The 16,942-nt window shown below is 38.0% G+C and overlaps 1 protein-coding gene across 1 annotated transcript in view; it reads left to right on the top strand.

Moving 5' to 3' along the window:
• ANPEP (alanyl aminopeptidase, membrane) overlaps positions 1-16,942 on the top strand; it is a 54,132-nt gene that overhangs the window by 15,187 nt on the left and 22,003 nt on the right. The window contains exons 2-8 of the mRNA XM_072399136.1: positions 5,638-6,457; positions 8,943-9,085; positions 9,449-9,573; positions 10,964-11,093; positions 12,632-12,786; positions 14,783-14,896; positions 15,456-15,599. Coding sequence (XP_072255237.1) covers positions 5,865-6,457; positions 8,943-9,085; positions 9,449-9,573; positions 10,964-11,093; positions 12,632-12,786; positions 14,783-14,896; positions 15,456-15,599 — 1,404 coding nt within the window. The 5' untranslated portion in view covers positions 5,638-5,864. The remainder of the gene's footprint in view (positions 1-5,637; positions 6,458-8,942; positions 9,086-9,448; positions 9,574-10,963; positions 11,094-12,631; positions 12,787-14,782; positions 14,897-15,455; positions 15,600-16,942) is intronic.

Here is a 16,942-nt window from a genome sequence, read left to right as displayed (position 1 = left end):
CAGTTTGATGTTAGGAGTCTTACTGTGTGCACTGAGAACACTTCCGGACAGTCTGGGCTTTTTTAAAAAATATTTGCATTTTCCCTTAGCGTATTCGTGTATAGGGTAATGATTCTAAGGCAGACATAAATGACAATGATTCTGAAGATGATTGGTGCAAAAAGTCAGCTCAACCCTGCTGTGGTATTAGCGCTCGCATCCACTAACACATTCGTTAGTCAAGTCCATTTTCGTTAGCTGAGTCTGAAAAACAGCGAAAAAAACTTTGTTAGCTGAAAAATTTGTTAGCAGGGTCACTCATTAGCTGAGGTATCACTGTATTGTTGCTGAAATGATCACTTCCAGCTCCATGGGGCCAATTAAGCAACCAGTGGAGAGATCACTTCTTTCCTAAACTTCCTTAGTACCCTTTATTCTGAATGGCTACAGGCTGCTCACCACTCTGTAAGATTATTTACTTTAGTTGCAGCTTCTGTCCCTTTTAGCTGGGGAAGTGATGATGCAGGAAAACTGCAGATTTTCTGATACGAAGAGTGAAGGTTGTACTTTGCCTGTCACTGTCCTCACTTGTGGAGATGGGGAGTCCTCAGCAGCAGAACTTCCACTCCGGCCACACAGAAATCACAGCCATACAATCCAGTCCTTCTCCCCTCTCCTTACACCAAGAATCCTCTTCTTCTCTCTCCTTGGGGGCCGGATATACTCCCTGGACCTGCAGCCAATCCCAGTCCTGTGCAGCTCTCAGAGGAGTCCAGTCTGCAATTCTTGTCTGCTCAGCAATTACTAAAAAGACCTTTGACCTAAGCAACAAAGAGGATACACAGAAATCACTCTGCTCCCTAAGAACCTAACCTTTAATGCATATTCCAATTAAGGTGCATCTTACTTACGAAATAATATATTGCAGCTAACCAGTCATATGTGATGGCTGCATTATTTGTTTTTTTGCCTTAGTGCAGAAGAGCGATGTGTTTTATTCTTTAATTTCACATGCTGATCCTGCCATTAATATACTTCCTCTGCCAGGGTGACAATGATAATTTGCTGTTATGTATCTGAAAAAGATATAAATGTCTGTATAGGATCAAGCAAAACTCCTTCTTCTCATCTTCCTATATAGGTTTAGTTTTCTGTAGCTTATGGAAGCAAACTGGGCTGGACTGATAATACTACTTTGGATTGGCACAGAAAATAAGGAGATAACAGACCAAAAAAGTAAAGTACGTTGTAAAAGTCAACCAATCATTTCACCTTTAAAGCGGACCTATAGCCAAAAATGAAAAAATTGCTACCTAGCAGGTCCTTTATTGCAGACGGGACATGATATGGTAGTCGTCCCTAAGCAGCTCTACTACACAGATTTGTCCTTGCTGCTTCCCAGGTTTATGCTGACTTGATGTAAATGTCTGATATATTTGTAAATGCTGTTTCCAACCCCAGGTTCATTTTTACATAGTAAGCACCAATGAACAGGGCCATCACTTTTTTTTTTTTATTTGTGCTTAATACGTAACAAGGTGTATAGACTCCTAATACATGAATGCAAAGCACTATGAAATATGTTGACACAATAAAAAAAAAAAAAAATTTATTCCACATGTTGCTTTAAAAAAGTAAGAGCTACACCTGTGCCTCCTAGTGGTTTTACATTGCATTCTTTTTAGTATTATTATTACAAAGCGCAAACATATTACGCAGTGCTGTAAAAAGTCCATAGTCATGTCAATAACTGCTCACAATCTAAAGTCCCTACCATAGTCATATGCCTTTTATACAGTCCAAGGATAGTTTTGTGGGAAAGCCAATTAAAATACCTGTATGTTTTTCTGGAATGTGGGGGGAAACCCACGTAAACAAACATAGGCCCTGATTTATTAATGCTCTCCAAGGCTGGAGAGAATACACTTTGATCAGTGAAGCTGGGTGATCCAGCAATACTGGATTGGATCTGGTCCAGGATTCAAAACATTTGCTAGCAAACATTTTTAAGGAATCCATTCCAGGTTTTCTGGATCACCCAGCTTTACTGATCAAAGTGTATTCTCTCCAGCCTTCGAGAGCTTTAGTAAATCAGGGCCATAGTGTGTTTGCGTTTGGCTAGTGTCCTGGCTAAGACCCGAACCTGGGACCTAGCGCTGCAAAGGCCAGAGTGCTAAACAGTGAGCCACCCTGCTGCTAATACTATACTGTCATAAAGTATTATTTACTATATTTATATAGCTTTAACATATTACACAGAGCTGTACAATAAATATTTTTTTATAGAAATATTATTGCAATTACTATACTTCTGAAATTGTAAATTTGCAAGCAGGCAGAATTTTTGCTGTAGAAGGCGATGTCCTTTTTGCAATAAAACATACCTACATGTTTGCTTACAAGCTTCTTGACCTAGCACGCTAATATGTGCATGCACAGATCAATGTAGGTGTATCCCAGGTATCCCAGTATCCTCCAGGGCTGCATGATCTCCTGCATGCATGCATTATTAATAATAATATTACACTGGTCAACAAACATTTTCTTGCCAAACAGATTAAAGTCATTTTAGGTTATGCTTGTTGCACAGATTCAAAATATAGTATTGGTTTTGCTAGATTGGCTCTAGTTTTTGAAATAATGACCTCAATATTAATCTTGTATAAAACTAATGAAACATGAAAATTAAAGAGGAACTAAACCCACTTACCTTCAGTCACGCAGGGCTGTCAATTGGTCCAGAAGTCTCTTCCATCGGGTCCTGCGTCATCCCGGCATCCGTCTTCATGTTGGCTCCCTGGGCGCCGTCATCTTCTCCTCATCTTCTGGGTTTTTGTACCTACGTCACCCGACCCAGGCGTGAGATCAGGTGAAGCAGGTTGGAAAAAAACTTGCTGATCTCACTGCGTATGCGTGAGCACCCAAGAGCCTCCCGGGATGCGCCTAGGCAATTGAGAATTAGGAGGCGGTGCTGCACCCTTTTTTATTTTTTTAAACAGGTGTTGCACTTAAAAAAAAAAAAACAAATAAACAGAATTTTTACCGTACATAAATTGGTTGTCTACCCTTTTATGTAAAGTGGAAATTTTAAATTTAGGTACGCATTAAGCAAAATTATATACAAAATTAAATTTTTGAAATACTTAATGTCAATATATTCTATATTCAATATATTTACAGAACTAATCACAAAGAAGTCATTGAAAAACTCAGTTCGATCCCATCTGCCCTGATACCTTTCTTCCATCACCTTTATATCTTGATGAATCCAGTTGTTCTCCTACCACCCTGACTCTGACCATTTTTTCCATTTTGGAATGCCATTCCAAATTGTGATGGTTAACGTTTTTAGATTGAAAGCAATTTTCCAAGTTTCCGAGTGCTCCTCCAATACCTAGTTTTATTGTCTATAATAACTCAAAACTTACCTGATGGTGTTTCTCCCTATTTCGATCAGACTCTGATCTAAAGTTATATTGTTACATAGTCAGGTTTAAAAAGGACACATAAATACATGATAATTTGTTTGATGCAAAGAAAAGGGGAACAGCACTTTTAAAGCATGATTCATTTTGCTCCAACAAATTTCTTCTTAAATCCCAAGGCAATTTTATATTTACTATGTGAAAGGTTTGTTGTCATTCCTTTACTACCCAGTTATATTTTGTGCATCTAGAAAAGCATCCAGCTTTTTTCTAAAACAATCCATTGAGCTTGCTAAAACAATTTCCTAGGGAAGTCTCTTCCAAATTTCCACAGACCTTAATGTGAGGAATCTCTTCCATATTGGCAGATTAAACCATGTTTCCCCCAGATGCAAAGACTGCTTTGCAATAACCTGAAAGTGAATATTGGGAGAACATATACAGAAGAGAGTTCTCTATATGTACCGTTTATATATATTTATACAGGGTGATCATATCCCCCCTTATACGTCTTTTCTCAAGGGAGAATAGATTCAGTTCAGCTAATCTCTCCTCATAGCTGAGCTCCTCCATTCCTTTTATTAGTTTAGTTGCCCTTCTCTGCACTCTCTCCAATTCCACAATGTCCTTTTTGTGAACTGGGGCCCAAAACTGGACTGCATATTCCAGATGTGGTCTGACCAATGCTTTGTACAGGGGCCGGATTATGGGCCTGATTTATTAAGCTCTCCAAGGCTGGAGAGAATACACTTTCATCAGTGAAGCTGGTGATCCAGAAAATCTGGAATGGATTTCTTCAAAGTCATTAGCTATTAGCTAGGAAATGTTTTGAATCCTGGACCAGATCACCCAGCTTCTCTGATAAAAGTTTACTCTCTCCAGTCTTGGAGAGCTTTAATAAATCAGGTCATATGTCTCCATCTCTGCAGTCTATAACTTCTAATATTACAAGAAAGTATTTTGCTGACTTTAGAAACTTTGCAATGTCACATGGCATTGCATGCTATTATTGAGTCTATGAACTACCAGAACACCCAGATCTTTTTCCAGTATTACCTCCCCCAAGTGTTTTCCCCCTAGACAGTATTTACATTTATCTACAGTATATTAAATGTCATTTGCCACTTGGCTGCCCTCAGGTTTGCTTGGAAGAAAACCTCCAATAAAACCACCGCTCGTCACTCCTTTGCCCACGCTTGCCCTACTTATCTCTAGCTTAAAACCATTGGACACCAACATTGTTCCTATGGCATTTCTCCTCCACCCATTTTGACACCCATTACTTTGTAATGTGTTGCCCTATTTTTATCTTAACCCATTTACTGCAATTACATGTTATCAAGTATTCTTGTTCTATCTGAACCCTTATATATTCTATGTGAATTTATTTATTCCTGTGGTATGTTTATATAGGTGGCTTTGATAAATGTTACTCATGTTTCACTCCTGTTGTATTCCCTATAATTGTGATAAAACAGTCAATAAAAACATTGAAAATAAGGCAGATAGTTTTGAATCGATGGGCCCCTACCGTCATATATTGATATATTAGTGGGCCCCTGCTACATATCTAAAAATATATATTTGCTATATAATATGAATGTTATACAGTATTATTGTTATTTGTAAACTGTATTTATATAGTTTATACAACATACTACGCAGCTCTGAACATTAAATAGGGGTTGCAAATGACAGAGACACAAGAGGAGGAGAAGACGACCCTTCCCAAATGAGCTTACAATCTAAGCAGTGGGATAAAGTAAATATAGCAGGGGTTCCCTATTATTTTTACAGTATTTATATAGCGCCAACATATTATGCAGCACTGTACAAAGTCCATAGTCATGTAACTAGCTGTCCCTCAAAGGAGCTCACAATCTAATATCCCTACCATAGTCAAATGTCATTACCACAGTCTAAGGGCAATTTTGGGGGGAAGCCAATTAACCTAACTGCATGTTTTTAGAATGTGGAAGGAAACCCGCACAAATACAGGGAGAACTTGCAAACTCCATGCAGATAGCGTCCTAGCTGAGATTGGAACCTGGAATCTAGCGCTGCAAAGACTGAAATGCTGCCCAATGCTTTCCTAAAGATTTGAATTATTTTAGGGTTCTCCCATGTAAAAAAGCCAAAAAGCTGCTCTAAGATGAGGGAGGAAACTGATTAAGTTAAAAATTGCATATTATTTAATACATAAAGAGTAAACTTGTTTTCTTTTCTTTTTTAGGTGTACTTTTCACATCAGCTTTATATTAACAGTCTAGTCTATCAATGTGTAGAGCACAAAGCTGAATATTTGGAAAAACGTTAATAATGATCCAGTGGCAACCTTTGCTTCAACAAGTTAACAATTCACTAATTAACTGTACCACAGTACAAACTTTTAGCTCTTGTGAGAGTTTATAAAGGAATTCATCTCAAATCCCTGTTCCTGTGTCATCTCTTCACAAAATAATGGGGAAAGGATTCTATGTTAGCAAGCTCGTAGCCTTTGTTGCCGTCTTTTTTGCTATAGCTGCAGTGGCTACCATCATTGCACTATCGGTAGCCTATTCTAATGCAAAGAATAAAGTAGATAATGGAGGATCTACAACTCCAACCATCGCCAGCAAAACCACCAGCACATTGAAACCCACTACACCTGCGTCGGATGAACCTTGGGACAAGTACCGGCTGCCAAAGACTTTGATACCCAATCACTATGATGTTGACCTCAGACCAGTCTTGGAGAAGAATGCTCAGGGACTCTATGTCTTTCATGGAAAAAGTGTTGCCCACTTCAGTTGTGTAAATCCAACCAATCGTGTTATTATCCACAGCAAAAAACTGAATTATACTAAGAATGTTGTACTTAAGGATGATACAAATAGAGAAATCACCATTAATAAAGAACAGCTAGTAGAGAAGACCAATTACTTGGTGCTGCATCTTGCTGAGAGTTTGCAAAGTGGTAAAACATACACACTTCACACGGAATTTATTGGGGAACTGGCAGATGATCTAGCAGGATTTTACCGCAGTGAATATGTGGAAGATGGTGTAACCAAGTAAGTATTATTATTATTATTATTATTATTAATAACAAACGGGATTTATATAGTGCCAACATATTACGCAGCGCTGTACATTAAATAGAGATTGCAAATGACAGACAGATTTGGACAGTGACACAGGAGGAGGGGAGGACCCTGCCCCAAAGAGCTTACAATCTAGGAGGTTATGAAAGTATCACACAGTAAGAGGGAAGATATGATTTGGTGGGTAAGTAGTGAAGGTTTAAGGGACAGACAGGTAAGCATGTTTAAAAAGATTGGTTTTGAGCGCTCTTTTAAATGAACAGAAAGTAGGAGCAAGGTGAATAGGACGAGGAAGACTATTCTAGAGAGTTGGGGCAGCTCTAGAAAAGCCTTGGAGCTGTGCGTGTGATGAGGTTATGAGTGAGGAAGTGATTAGTTGGTCATTGGAGGAGAGAAAAGAGCAGCTAGGGGGTATTTTTCTATCAGGTCAGAAAGGTAAGTGGGACAATAACTGTGGAGGGATTTGAAGGCAAAGCACAGGAGCTTGAATTTGATTCTAAGATGAAATGGAAGGCAATGAAGAGAACTACAAAGAGATGAAGCAGAAGAGGAGCGGTGGGATGGATGGATGAGTCTGGCTGCAGCAATCATATTAGATTGTCGGGTTGGTGGAACACCAGAGAAGACGATGTTACAGTAGTCCTGACGAGAGATGATGCCTCACACTTTAGTAAATTAATTTGTAAGTACTCGTAAGTATTTGTAGTTCTTAATACTTCTGGGTTCCTGATCAATGTAGCGCTAATCATCAAGAGAGGTTGGAGACACTTCCCACTTCAAAAGGAGCTCTTGTTTATTTGTTGTATAGTCTCATCAGAGGATGACCTGGACCCCTACCAGATAAAAAACTGCTATACCTTTTAGGTCCTTTTCACACTTTTGCCTCGTAATATAGCCCTGTAAAATGCATGTTTTACTTTCCATTACCATAATCTTCACCACCAGCCAAACTATTTATTTTGGGTTCTTGTCAATTTACATTCTTGTCAACTGTAGCATAGGCCAAAAATGCAAAAATGTTGTTTGTCAAAAATAGAAAAACTGGTTTTAAAGTGCAAAATTGGTGGATGTGCCTAGCAGAAGTGAATGGGTTACCCCTTCCCTACTTTATCCAAATATATCTTTTGGCTATACTTACCCTGCAATTTAGAATGGACTCTGCATGTTTGAACTAAAAATGTGGTTCCAACCGAAATATAAAGATTAGAATTAGAAGTAATCTAAGGAAGATTATAGATTAGAAATCTAAGGAAGGCTTGGTCCGACTGGATCCCAGAGACCCGGAGATACTTAAGCTTCCAGCATGGAAATAGGCTGAGCAATGCTAACCTAGATAGGACCTGGTTCAGCTTGCCTTGGGATGAAATGATCCTGCATGGATCCCATCACCTGGCACCTTGCTGGCTGCTAAACTACTCACACTGCAGCGCTGGTTCCGTAAGAACTGGAATTCGTAAACTTGACAGTGGGATGCCGTGAGTGGTACTGTATAGCTCTCTGCCACCCCCATTCACTCTGTGGGTAAAAGATACCTGTAGCTTTTCCCCTGAGGCAAGCGTTCACTGGCACAGGGAAGTGGTAACTGCACCACAACCTAATCACCGGTCTGAACTCCTCCTTTTCTTTAACAGTGGTCACCAACCAGTGGTCCATGGACTGGTGGTCTGCAAGAAAAGTTGGTGGTCCACAGAAAAATTTAAACATTATTTGCAATTTTTATGTTTTATTATTATTAAAACAAAAATAATCTTCCAATAAATTCTTATATTCTGAATGACAATTTTCACCTTTACATTGCACTAAATTTACGAACTGTACTAAAGACGGAAAAACAAGGGATGCGCAGCGTGACGTCAGTGTAGTGTTAAGTTGTATGAAGCAACCATTGCCGAGCCGTACGCTTGTACGCTTGCCGAGCCGTACCTATTGTTTCCACCATTACAACAGTCACCTCGCTCCGCCAATACCGATTCTCATCCAATTTGTTTTATTGTATTTGTTTATTTCTTATATGCTCTTTTAGGTAAGATTGACCTTACTGTGTATTTTCTTTATCCGTTATATTTAATCGCATCAAATAGTTTGACTTTGATAACTATCATTTCTTGTTTGGTCTTAGATTGTAATGAAATAAACCCATAACGAGTGAGAAAAAGCAAACAAACATTTTACATTTCTTTAGTAATAGCAAAGATAATGCAACTAATGATAATAGTAACAATAGTAATACTTCACTTAACCGTCCTCATCAGGCACCATTAGAAAGGTTATTATTTTACAAATGGATTTATCTTTATTAATAATTGTCTGCAGGATTTATAATTATAAATGTAGTGGTCCGTGAGGTCCAAAAGTTTGGCGACCTCTGTACTATAAGACTGTAAACTTACACTTGAATGTGAGAACTATCAGTACGGTATATACTTTTACAATTTATGTCTTTTTTTGTTACTAGAATTATAGCCACCACCCAAATGCAAGCACACGATGCAAGAAAAGCGTTCCCGTGCTTTGATGAGCCAGCAATGAAAGCAACTTTCAGCATCACTCTCAGACACAAGCCAAACTACGTAGCACTCTCCAATATGAATCCTGCCAGTAAGTCTCAAAATAAGACCGATATTAAAATGGACATCAGCTGCATCAGATGTATATTATCGTGTTAAGCAAATGCATGCTAAGCAACAAGTCTGATTTATCAAATTCTCCTAGACTGGAATATATAAACTATCATGGATGAACCTGGGTGATCCAGCAAATCTAGAATGAATTCTAGAATTCTAGAATCCAGCAAATCTAGAATGAATATTTTGCCAAATATTATTAAAAGCTTGCTAGATCCCCCAATTTCTTCCATGATTCCATTTAAAGCTTTTTTTAATTTACTGAAACCTATGAGGATTCCTTCTAATTTTTTAGCATTAGTGCTGCCTGTTTTCTCATCATATTATTCTCTTCTAGGTGTTACCACTGAAACATGGGATGGTCAACAATGGCAGGTCACAGTATTCAATAAAACGCCAAAGATGTCCACCTACCTAGTGGCCTTCATAGTCTCAGAGTTCAGATCAGTTGGGGATGACAGGGTAAGAGCTCCTAATTTCTGCCACTTGGGTTCCATTCAGACACCCAACAACTTATTACATCCTCCATTCACCTGAATCCACTTACATAGAAACTATTAATGTAAAAGTTTTGGAATTTTATCATTGGACACTGACCGAGCACACAGATCCACCAAGCCAAGGAGATAAGAACTCCAGATCTGCCAACTTGTTCTGCATCATTAACATTAAGAATATACTAAATCTATTGATTCAGCAGACGGTTTGCGGATTCAGTTACAGAAGAGGTTAGAAAAAGCTTCCTTCATATTAACCTAATGCTAATATCTTTTAAAGTGAAACTACAATGACATCCATAAAGAGATCTTTTGTATACATAAGTAAATATATTTATTTTACAACTTAACTTTAAAAGGTTTACAGAGGGAGGAGGAATATGTTCCTTTTCCTATTCATTCATCTCTATGTGAATAAAGATTAAAAGCAAGAGATTCCAGGTTATGATAAAATCATACCTGTGTCACTGTCTGTATCTGTCTGTCATTGGAAACCCCTATTTAATGTACAGCGCTGCGTAATATGTTGGTGCTATATAAATCCTGTTAATAGTAAAATTACTTATTATGAAGTGCTGCCTGCATGTTGCAAATATAAAATATTCTTTTGCATAGTATTCTTGGTTCTTGACTTAAATAACAAAGAAAAATAATATTACCAGCAGGAATAGGAGTTTTAATTGCCATTAATAGGAATTTGCATTTCATTTACATGTTATATGTACATAATACATGTTACATTATACAGTTTTCTTATGTTATATGGGCATCATTTTTACATACTAACAAACTTCCAAGTATCCAAAATGCAAGGAAATAATTGTCATTTGTGAGTATTTAATATACCAAATACATTAAAAAGAACAATAAAACTATATAATGTATAATGATATAAATAGTGATATAAATAGATTATTTACATTACAGGAAAACATCAAGACAATGTATACTATTTAAAATATGGCCATACATATTCAAATATATCTGAAGTACATGTTTTCATTGGTGTAGATTACCACAAATTCAAGGCAAGTAAATAGAAAATTCTAAATCCTTTGCAGTACTAATTCAATCTTATGTCGACATTTTAGGTAAAAATATTCATTATTTTAACATTATTTTAAATGTACAAGCAGCAGTCATATTTCTATAAACAATTTGGAATCATTGAATTGACAGCTGGCAACTCTCCGGAATCTCTCATATTACACTTTTGTAATGATTTTGCATTCTAGGATTGTGGAATTATGTTATATTGTTTTTTTTTATTATTATATTATATAAATTATATTATATGGAACAGTAAGCATCATTTACAGCCTGACATTATGGTTACATCTTGGATTATTTTGTAGGTTAAAATCTGGGGACGTAAAAAAGCCGTAGAAGATCAGATGCAAGCAGAATATGCACTTAATGTTTCAAAGCCAATCCTGGAATTTTTTGAAACTTATTACAAGGTTCCCTATCCTCTTCCAAAGTCAGGTGCGTGGTTGATGACCATTGTGTTTTATTCTATTCTTGGCAGTTACAAATGATCTATCTATCTATCTATCTCATATCTACCTATCTATCTATCTTTCTATCTATCCTTTCTCTACCTATCTACCCCATATCTACATATCTTTCTATCTATCTATCTATCTATCTATCTATCTATCTATCTATCTATCCCGCCTCGGCCATGCTGCCTGCTACTGTGGCTGGGAACCCCAGGGACACCGCAGGCTCGCAGGGCGGGTAAGTTCCTTACACTTTGCACTTATAGCTGACCGGGCAGACTAGCAATCAGCCTGTGAAGAAGCTTCCCAATTATGTGATCACTATGGGCCTGATTTATTAAACCTCTCTAACAATGGAGAAGACTATCATGGGAAAAACTTGGCAAATCTAGATAGTGTCATGGATCCAGCAAACTTGGAAAGGATCTGATCCAGGATTGAAAATATTTCCTGGATCACCCAGGTTATCCCATGATAGCCTATCCTCTCCAGTCTTGGAGAGCTTTAATAAATCAGTCACCCCTTCTCAAGGCTTTGTTTGTGAAGTTCTGTCACTAATAGAGAGCCAGGTTTTATATCCTGTGTGTACATGGAAAAGGAAGTTTTTTAAGAAAAAGACATAAGAGCACAAGCATGTAAAAAAATCTAAAAACAATAACAGCAAAACCATATTCCTATGTATATCCCCAATTGTCAGTGTATAATATATATTTTGAGAAGGTTATTTCTAATACTATTTTACCAAATGGTTTGGTTAGTGGCTGGCACTTTCCCTTGCAGCACAAGGGTCCCAGGTTTGATTTTGTCCAGGACACTATCTGCTTGTATTTTATTCCTATGTTTTTGTTGGGGTGTCCTGGTTTCATGCCACATCACAAAAACATACTGGTGGGTTATTCCGCTTCCCCCTTAGACTAGCACATCGATGCAGGTGAACTTGGGCAGGTGATCTAGGCATTTGAAGGCCTATGATCACCAAGATTTTAAGTGACAGAACCCTTAATGACCCTTTTCAAAGTTTGAGAACAAGAACATTTATAAGTATTTCCAAAATGAATTTAGTAATCTGGATATATGAAATGACTTTTTGTGTTTTATCTTTCCCCACAAAAAAGTAAAATACTCTGTGATCACAGTTTTTGTTCAGTTCTGGCTCAAGAACTAACAGTATGGCAGCATAGTGGCTCAGTGGTTAGCACTCCGGCCTTTGCAGCGTTATGTTCCAGGTTTGAATCTCAACCTGGACACTGTTTGCATGTTCTCCTCATGTTTGGGTTTCCCCTGGGTAATCTGGTTTCCTCCCACATTCCAAAAATATGCAATTAGGGTAATTGGCTTCTCCCCAAAATTGACCTTAGATTGTATTAATGACACATGACCATGGTAGGGATATTAGATTGTGAGCTCATTTGAGAGACAGTTAGTGACATGACTATGGACTTTGTAAAGTGCAGTGTTATATGATGGCGCTATATAGATACTGGATAATATTATGATGTGACAATATTTTCTACCCTGCAGATCAGGTAGCTTTGCCTGACTTCAGTGCCGGAGCCATGGAGAACTGGGGGCTGGTGACGTACAGAGAAACCGCTCTTTTCTGGGACAAAAAAGAATCTTCCATCGGCAACAAAGACAGAGTGGTCACAGTAATAGCTCATGAACTTGCCCATCAGGTGCTTCTTTTATCCATATCTGAAAAATATATTAACCTTACAAGCATACAGTCCTATAAAGTTAATTTTAATTAATATTAGGAAATCAGCCTTTACATTTTTTCTTACTACTGATAATGGAGCTATTCTAATTATAACCCACAAATATCAATGTCTGGTGATCAACATTCAAATTACCCGAAACCAACCAGAACTATCTGTCTGTACCCAACTTGCATTGGGATCACTGATAGTGGAAGATTTGCTGTCTCTGTGCCCATCCTTACCAGTAACGCCTTGCATATTGCACAATCTTTGGAATGTGCATGGCTGCTGGAAGCACAGGGACGTGGAAGACAATATTTTGTTTTGCTGTATTATTTATCACTGTTAGAAAAGAAGAAGCATGGAAAAAACAGAGGAGGAGAAAGAAACAGGAGAGCCCTAGGGTACATTGTAGTTTCTTTAGTTAGCCAGAAATCACGAAAGGTGGTGGAATATTAATTTTTTTTTATCTAATATTAGGTGAGTTGCAGTAAACCATGAAAATTGTATTTTTGGTGGAAACCCTTATTCTTTTCTTTATAAAAACAGAAGTAGCTTTATTAATCTTATTCAGCATATTCAGCAAATGCTTAGTAAAGTTAATGTTTAAGCCAGATACACAGCAGCCCGATTTTGTGCTTTGGGTTAATGTACATGCATTAGAGCGTGTTATGTTGTACATTAACATAAGTTTTAATTCACCAGACCAGACAATAAAATGGCACTTTCCCATTGCAGCACACCATAATACATGGTTAGGTCAGGTTAACATTTGTTGCATTGCAGGCATGTTGTGGAGATTCATTGGGGGCCAATTAAAAATGAGCCCCACCACGATTCAACAAGGTGAGCAAGGTGCATTGGTGTAAAATCTACATTACCGAAACATTAAGGTGTGCAGCCAGTCTTAGGCATAGCTATCCATTTGCTTCTGCAAGTAAAGGAAGAACAGGTTTGCTTTAAATCAGAACTACATTTATTTTGGATTTTTGAAATGCAAACACTCACCATCTTTGTACTTTGCATCCTTATTTTGTGGTTCCTAACAATTCTTGTTGTGTTTTGGCTTCTCATCCGATAGAAAGCTGCAGGAAAGAGAAAGGTTAGGAGTGTGGATAGAAACACAGTAGTACACTCCCTGTACCCGGCTAAGTCTGAAAGTATTTAGAAGATAGAAAAGCCATTATCGCTTACCAATAATGAGTAGGACAATAACCGAATAGACTCTAAAACTGCATAGGAATAAAATAAAATATGGATACAACAATACTGATACAGATTTACAAATGTGCATGTATGCATTGGTGTTACCTTGCAATTTGAATTTTCAAGTTTAGTTCTACTTTAAAACTCAACCAAATACAAAACTAAGCAAGGCAAATTCCAATAGCAATCAGGCTAAAAAGTGAATACAAACAATGAAGAAAAACAAAGTTGTGGACAGAATATCTGAGCTATAGACAACACTACATCTCATTTTTTCATACCTCTGAATTCAGACAATGGCCATGTGACTCCCAAGGTATGTAAAACAATAGATGCCAGACTATATTTACAGGTATCCCTACAATATAATGGAAACTATGGGCTGACTTGTTAAAGCTATCCAAGGCTGGAGAGGATGCACTTTCATCAGTAAAGCTGGGTGATCCAGCAAACCTGGAATGGATCTGGTACAGGATTGAAAACGTTTGCTGACAAATAGCAAACGCCTTTTAAGAAATCCATTCCTGGTTTCCTGGTTCACTCAGCTTTACTGATGAAAGTGTATCCTCTCTGCTTTTTGGAGATTTAATAAATCAGGCCCCATATGCCCTACTACAGCCAGGCTCAACTACACAATGGGGTATTGAATTTGTAAAGTTAAGTTTACTAAACCAAATTTGGGTTTAGTTGGGTTTAAAGGTCTTGTTTTTTGGTGAAAACATTGTATTATCTGCTACTAATGTTTGGTAATCTGCTTCTGTTTTAGTGGTTTGGGAACCTTGTGACCATACGGTGGTGGAATGATCTTTGGCTGAATGAAGGTTTTGCCTCCTACGTGGAATATCTGGGAGCGGATTTTGCAGAACCCACCTGGAATATAGTATGTGGGACAATATTTTATACACATAGGGTACAGCTACAAGTTTTTTAACAATAGCAGCCCCATAGAGAACGAATAGGGTAGCAGGGAGCGGTTTAGTACTGCTCACTGCCACCAGCTTTTAAATCTGCAGTCGCTGGTTCATTAGGAACCATAACTGCTGTGAAAGTGACCAAGTAGTTGGAAAGGTGCCAGCCCTGGGGAGCTGTGCGGGATCACTCAGATTGGGTATAAACCTGCCCTAAGAGTAATAATTACTCATCTAGTAAATCTCAATATAATTCTCACATCTAGTCACAGTGGATGCTATGAGATGAAATTTGCTGCCAATATCTTCCCATCTTAGAACCATATTGACTGATGCCACAACTGGCATATCCATATTTTACCAATAGAACAAGTGCAAGTCTCTGGACATTATTTTTCTGTGTTGAATTGAAAGGCAAATTCAGGTCACCATAATCCCATGACAATTCATTGATTAGAGCACATGGCGTTTAAAAGGCTTCATTTGTTTTGACTAATATCTATTTTATATGCTTTTATCCCACTATTACAGAAAGACCTGATGGTATTGTATGATGTGCACAGAGTGATGGCAGTTGATGCCTTGGCCTCATCTCACCCTCTTACCTCAAATGAAGAAGAAGTGAATAGCCCAGCTGAAATAAGTGAACTATTTGATTCCATTTCTTATAGTAAAGTGAGTGTTGTAGACTTTGTCAGCTAATGCCGGTTGCTGTACCATAGATATCGGTAGTAAATATGAATCATGTATGATACAGTAGGAACATGCAGGAATCTAGTAATCAGGAAGCACTACTTTCTACTTCTCACCTAAGGAGTCACTGCATGAGGGCCCTGGACCCTCCTTAGACAACAGGGACCCCCACAGTGGCCCCAAGTCAGTTGGGATGGGTTCCCAAGTCAGTTCTGCATAGGAACTGACTGTATCTGCCACTGTTGCTTTTATTGGAAACCAACTTAACCTCAGTCAAAAAGTTGACCTCACAGTTAATCACTTTTACGAGTATAGAAAAATAATCGTACCTGTAAAAGAAATTGGAATTATGCTCAGTAGTCTGCTACACTGGTGGCCAACATACTTTTTCCTAATGAATGAATAAATGAATTTCTTCAGTCAGTCTGCTTGTTGGTCATTAAATCAGCATTATCATCTTTCTTCAATGGCCAAGCTGGGGATTCAAGAAGCCATACAGCTGAACCATAAAAAAGTGGAAGAGAAGGACAAGCCTATTTTTCCTGTTTACCTGTATTTAGAAGTTAGACATTTCTCATTGGGTCTATGCAGTTATGCTAACCCCTGGGTGGTGGGGGGAATATTGGCATGGCCTAGGAGAGGTGCCATTGTGTTCCAAGAAATAATGTGGTCATCTTGCTAGCTAACAGTATGACAAAGGTACACAAAGCATAAGACTGACTGCATAAAGGAACAGAACTTGGGAGTTTGCTTTGGTACCTGTCTTTGGGTGCAGACAAGTTAACATAAATGTATTTTAATAGTGCAGTTAGCAGCCAGCGTAAAGGTTCATTTTAAATCTACAGCGCTATGTAATATGTTGGCACTATATAAATACTGTTTATTATTATTAAATGTGGCCAGAGCAGAAGAATGGTAACATTGTATACAAAATACAGGTAGTCCCCAAGTTAGGACATCCAACATAACGACTCCTAGATATGAACGGGGGCTTCCCTGGTTGCTCGTGTGCAGGACAGAGGCTTGATGGGGGAAGGGAGCGGTTTGCATGACTTGCAGAAGAAATCTTTTGCCAAACACAGCTGAGCTTGTGGGTGATCTTAAGAGCTGAGCTGATCTGTAACATCTTGTAACTCTTTAATGACCAAGACAAACTCTGAGGTTGTTTTTTTTTTGCATATCAAATCACAGCTTGCTCCAGAAGTTAATGAATGTCTAGGCTCCATAAAGATTTTTTTTTTGCTTTGTTTGTGATTAACTCACAGTGAGGATTTTATACAGTAACTGACACCATGCTGCCTAATATTATGTTAAGACAAACATCT

This window comes from Pyxicephalus adspersus, chromosome 2 (assembly GCF_032062135.1).
Source record: "Pyxicephalus adspersus chromosome 2, UCB_Pads_2.0, whole genome shotgun sequence".
In the NCBI taxonomy this organism is placed as follows: domain Eukaryota; kingdom Metazoa; phylum Chordata; class Amphibia; order Anura; family Pyxicephalidae; genus Pyxicephalus; species Pyxicephalus adspersus.
The sequence above is the reverse complement of the archived record's forward strand: the minus strand, read 5'-3'. Positions and strand labels throughout refer to the sequence as shown.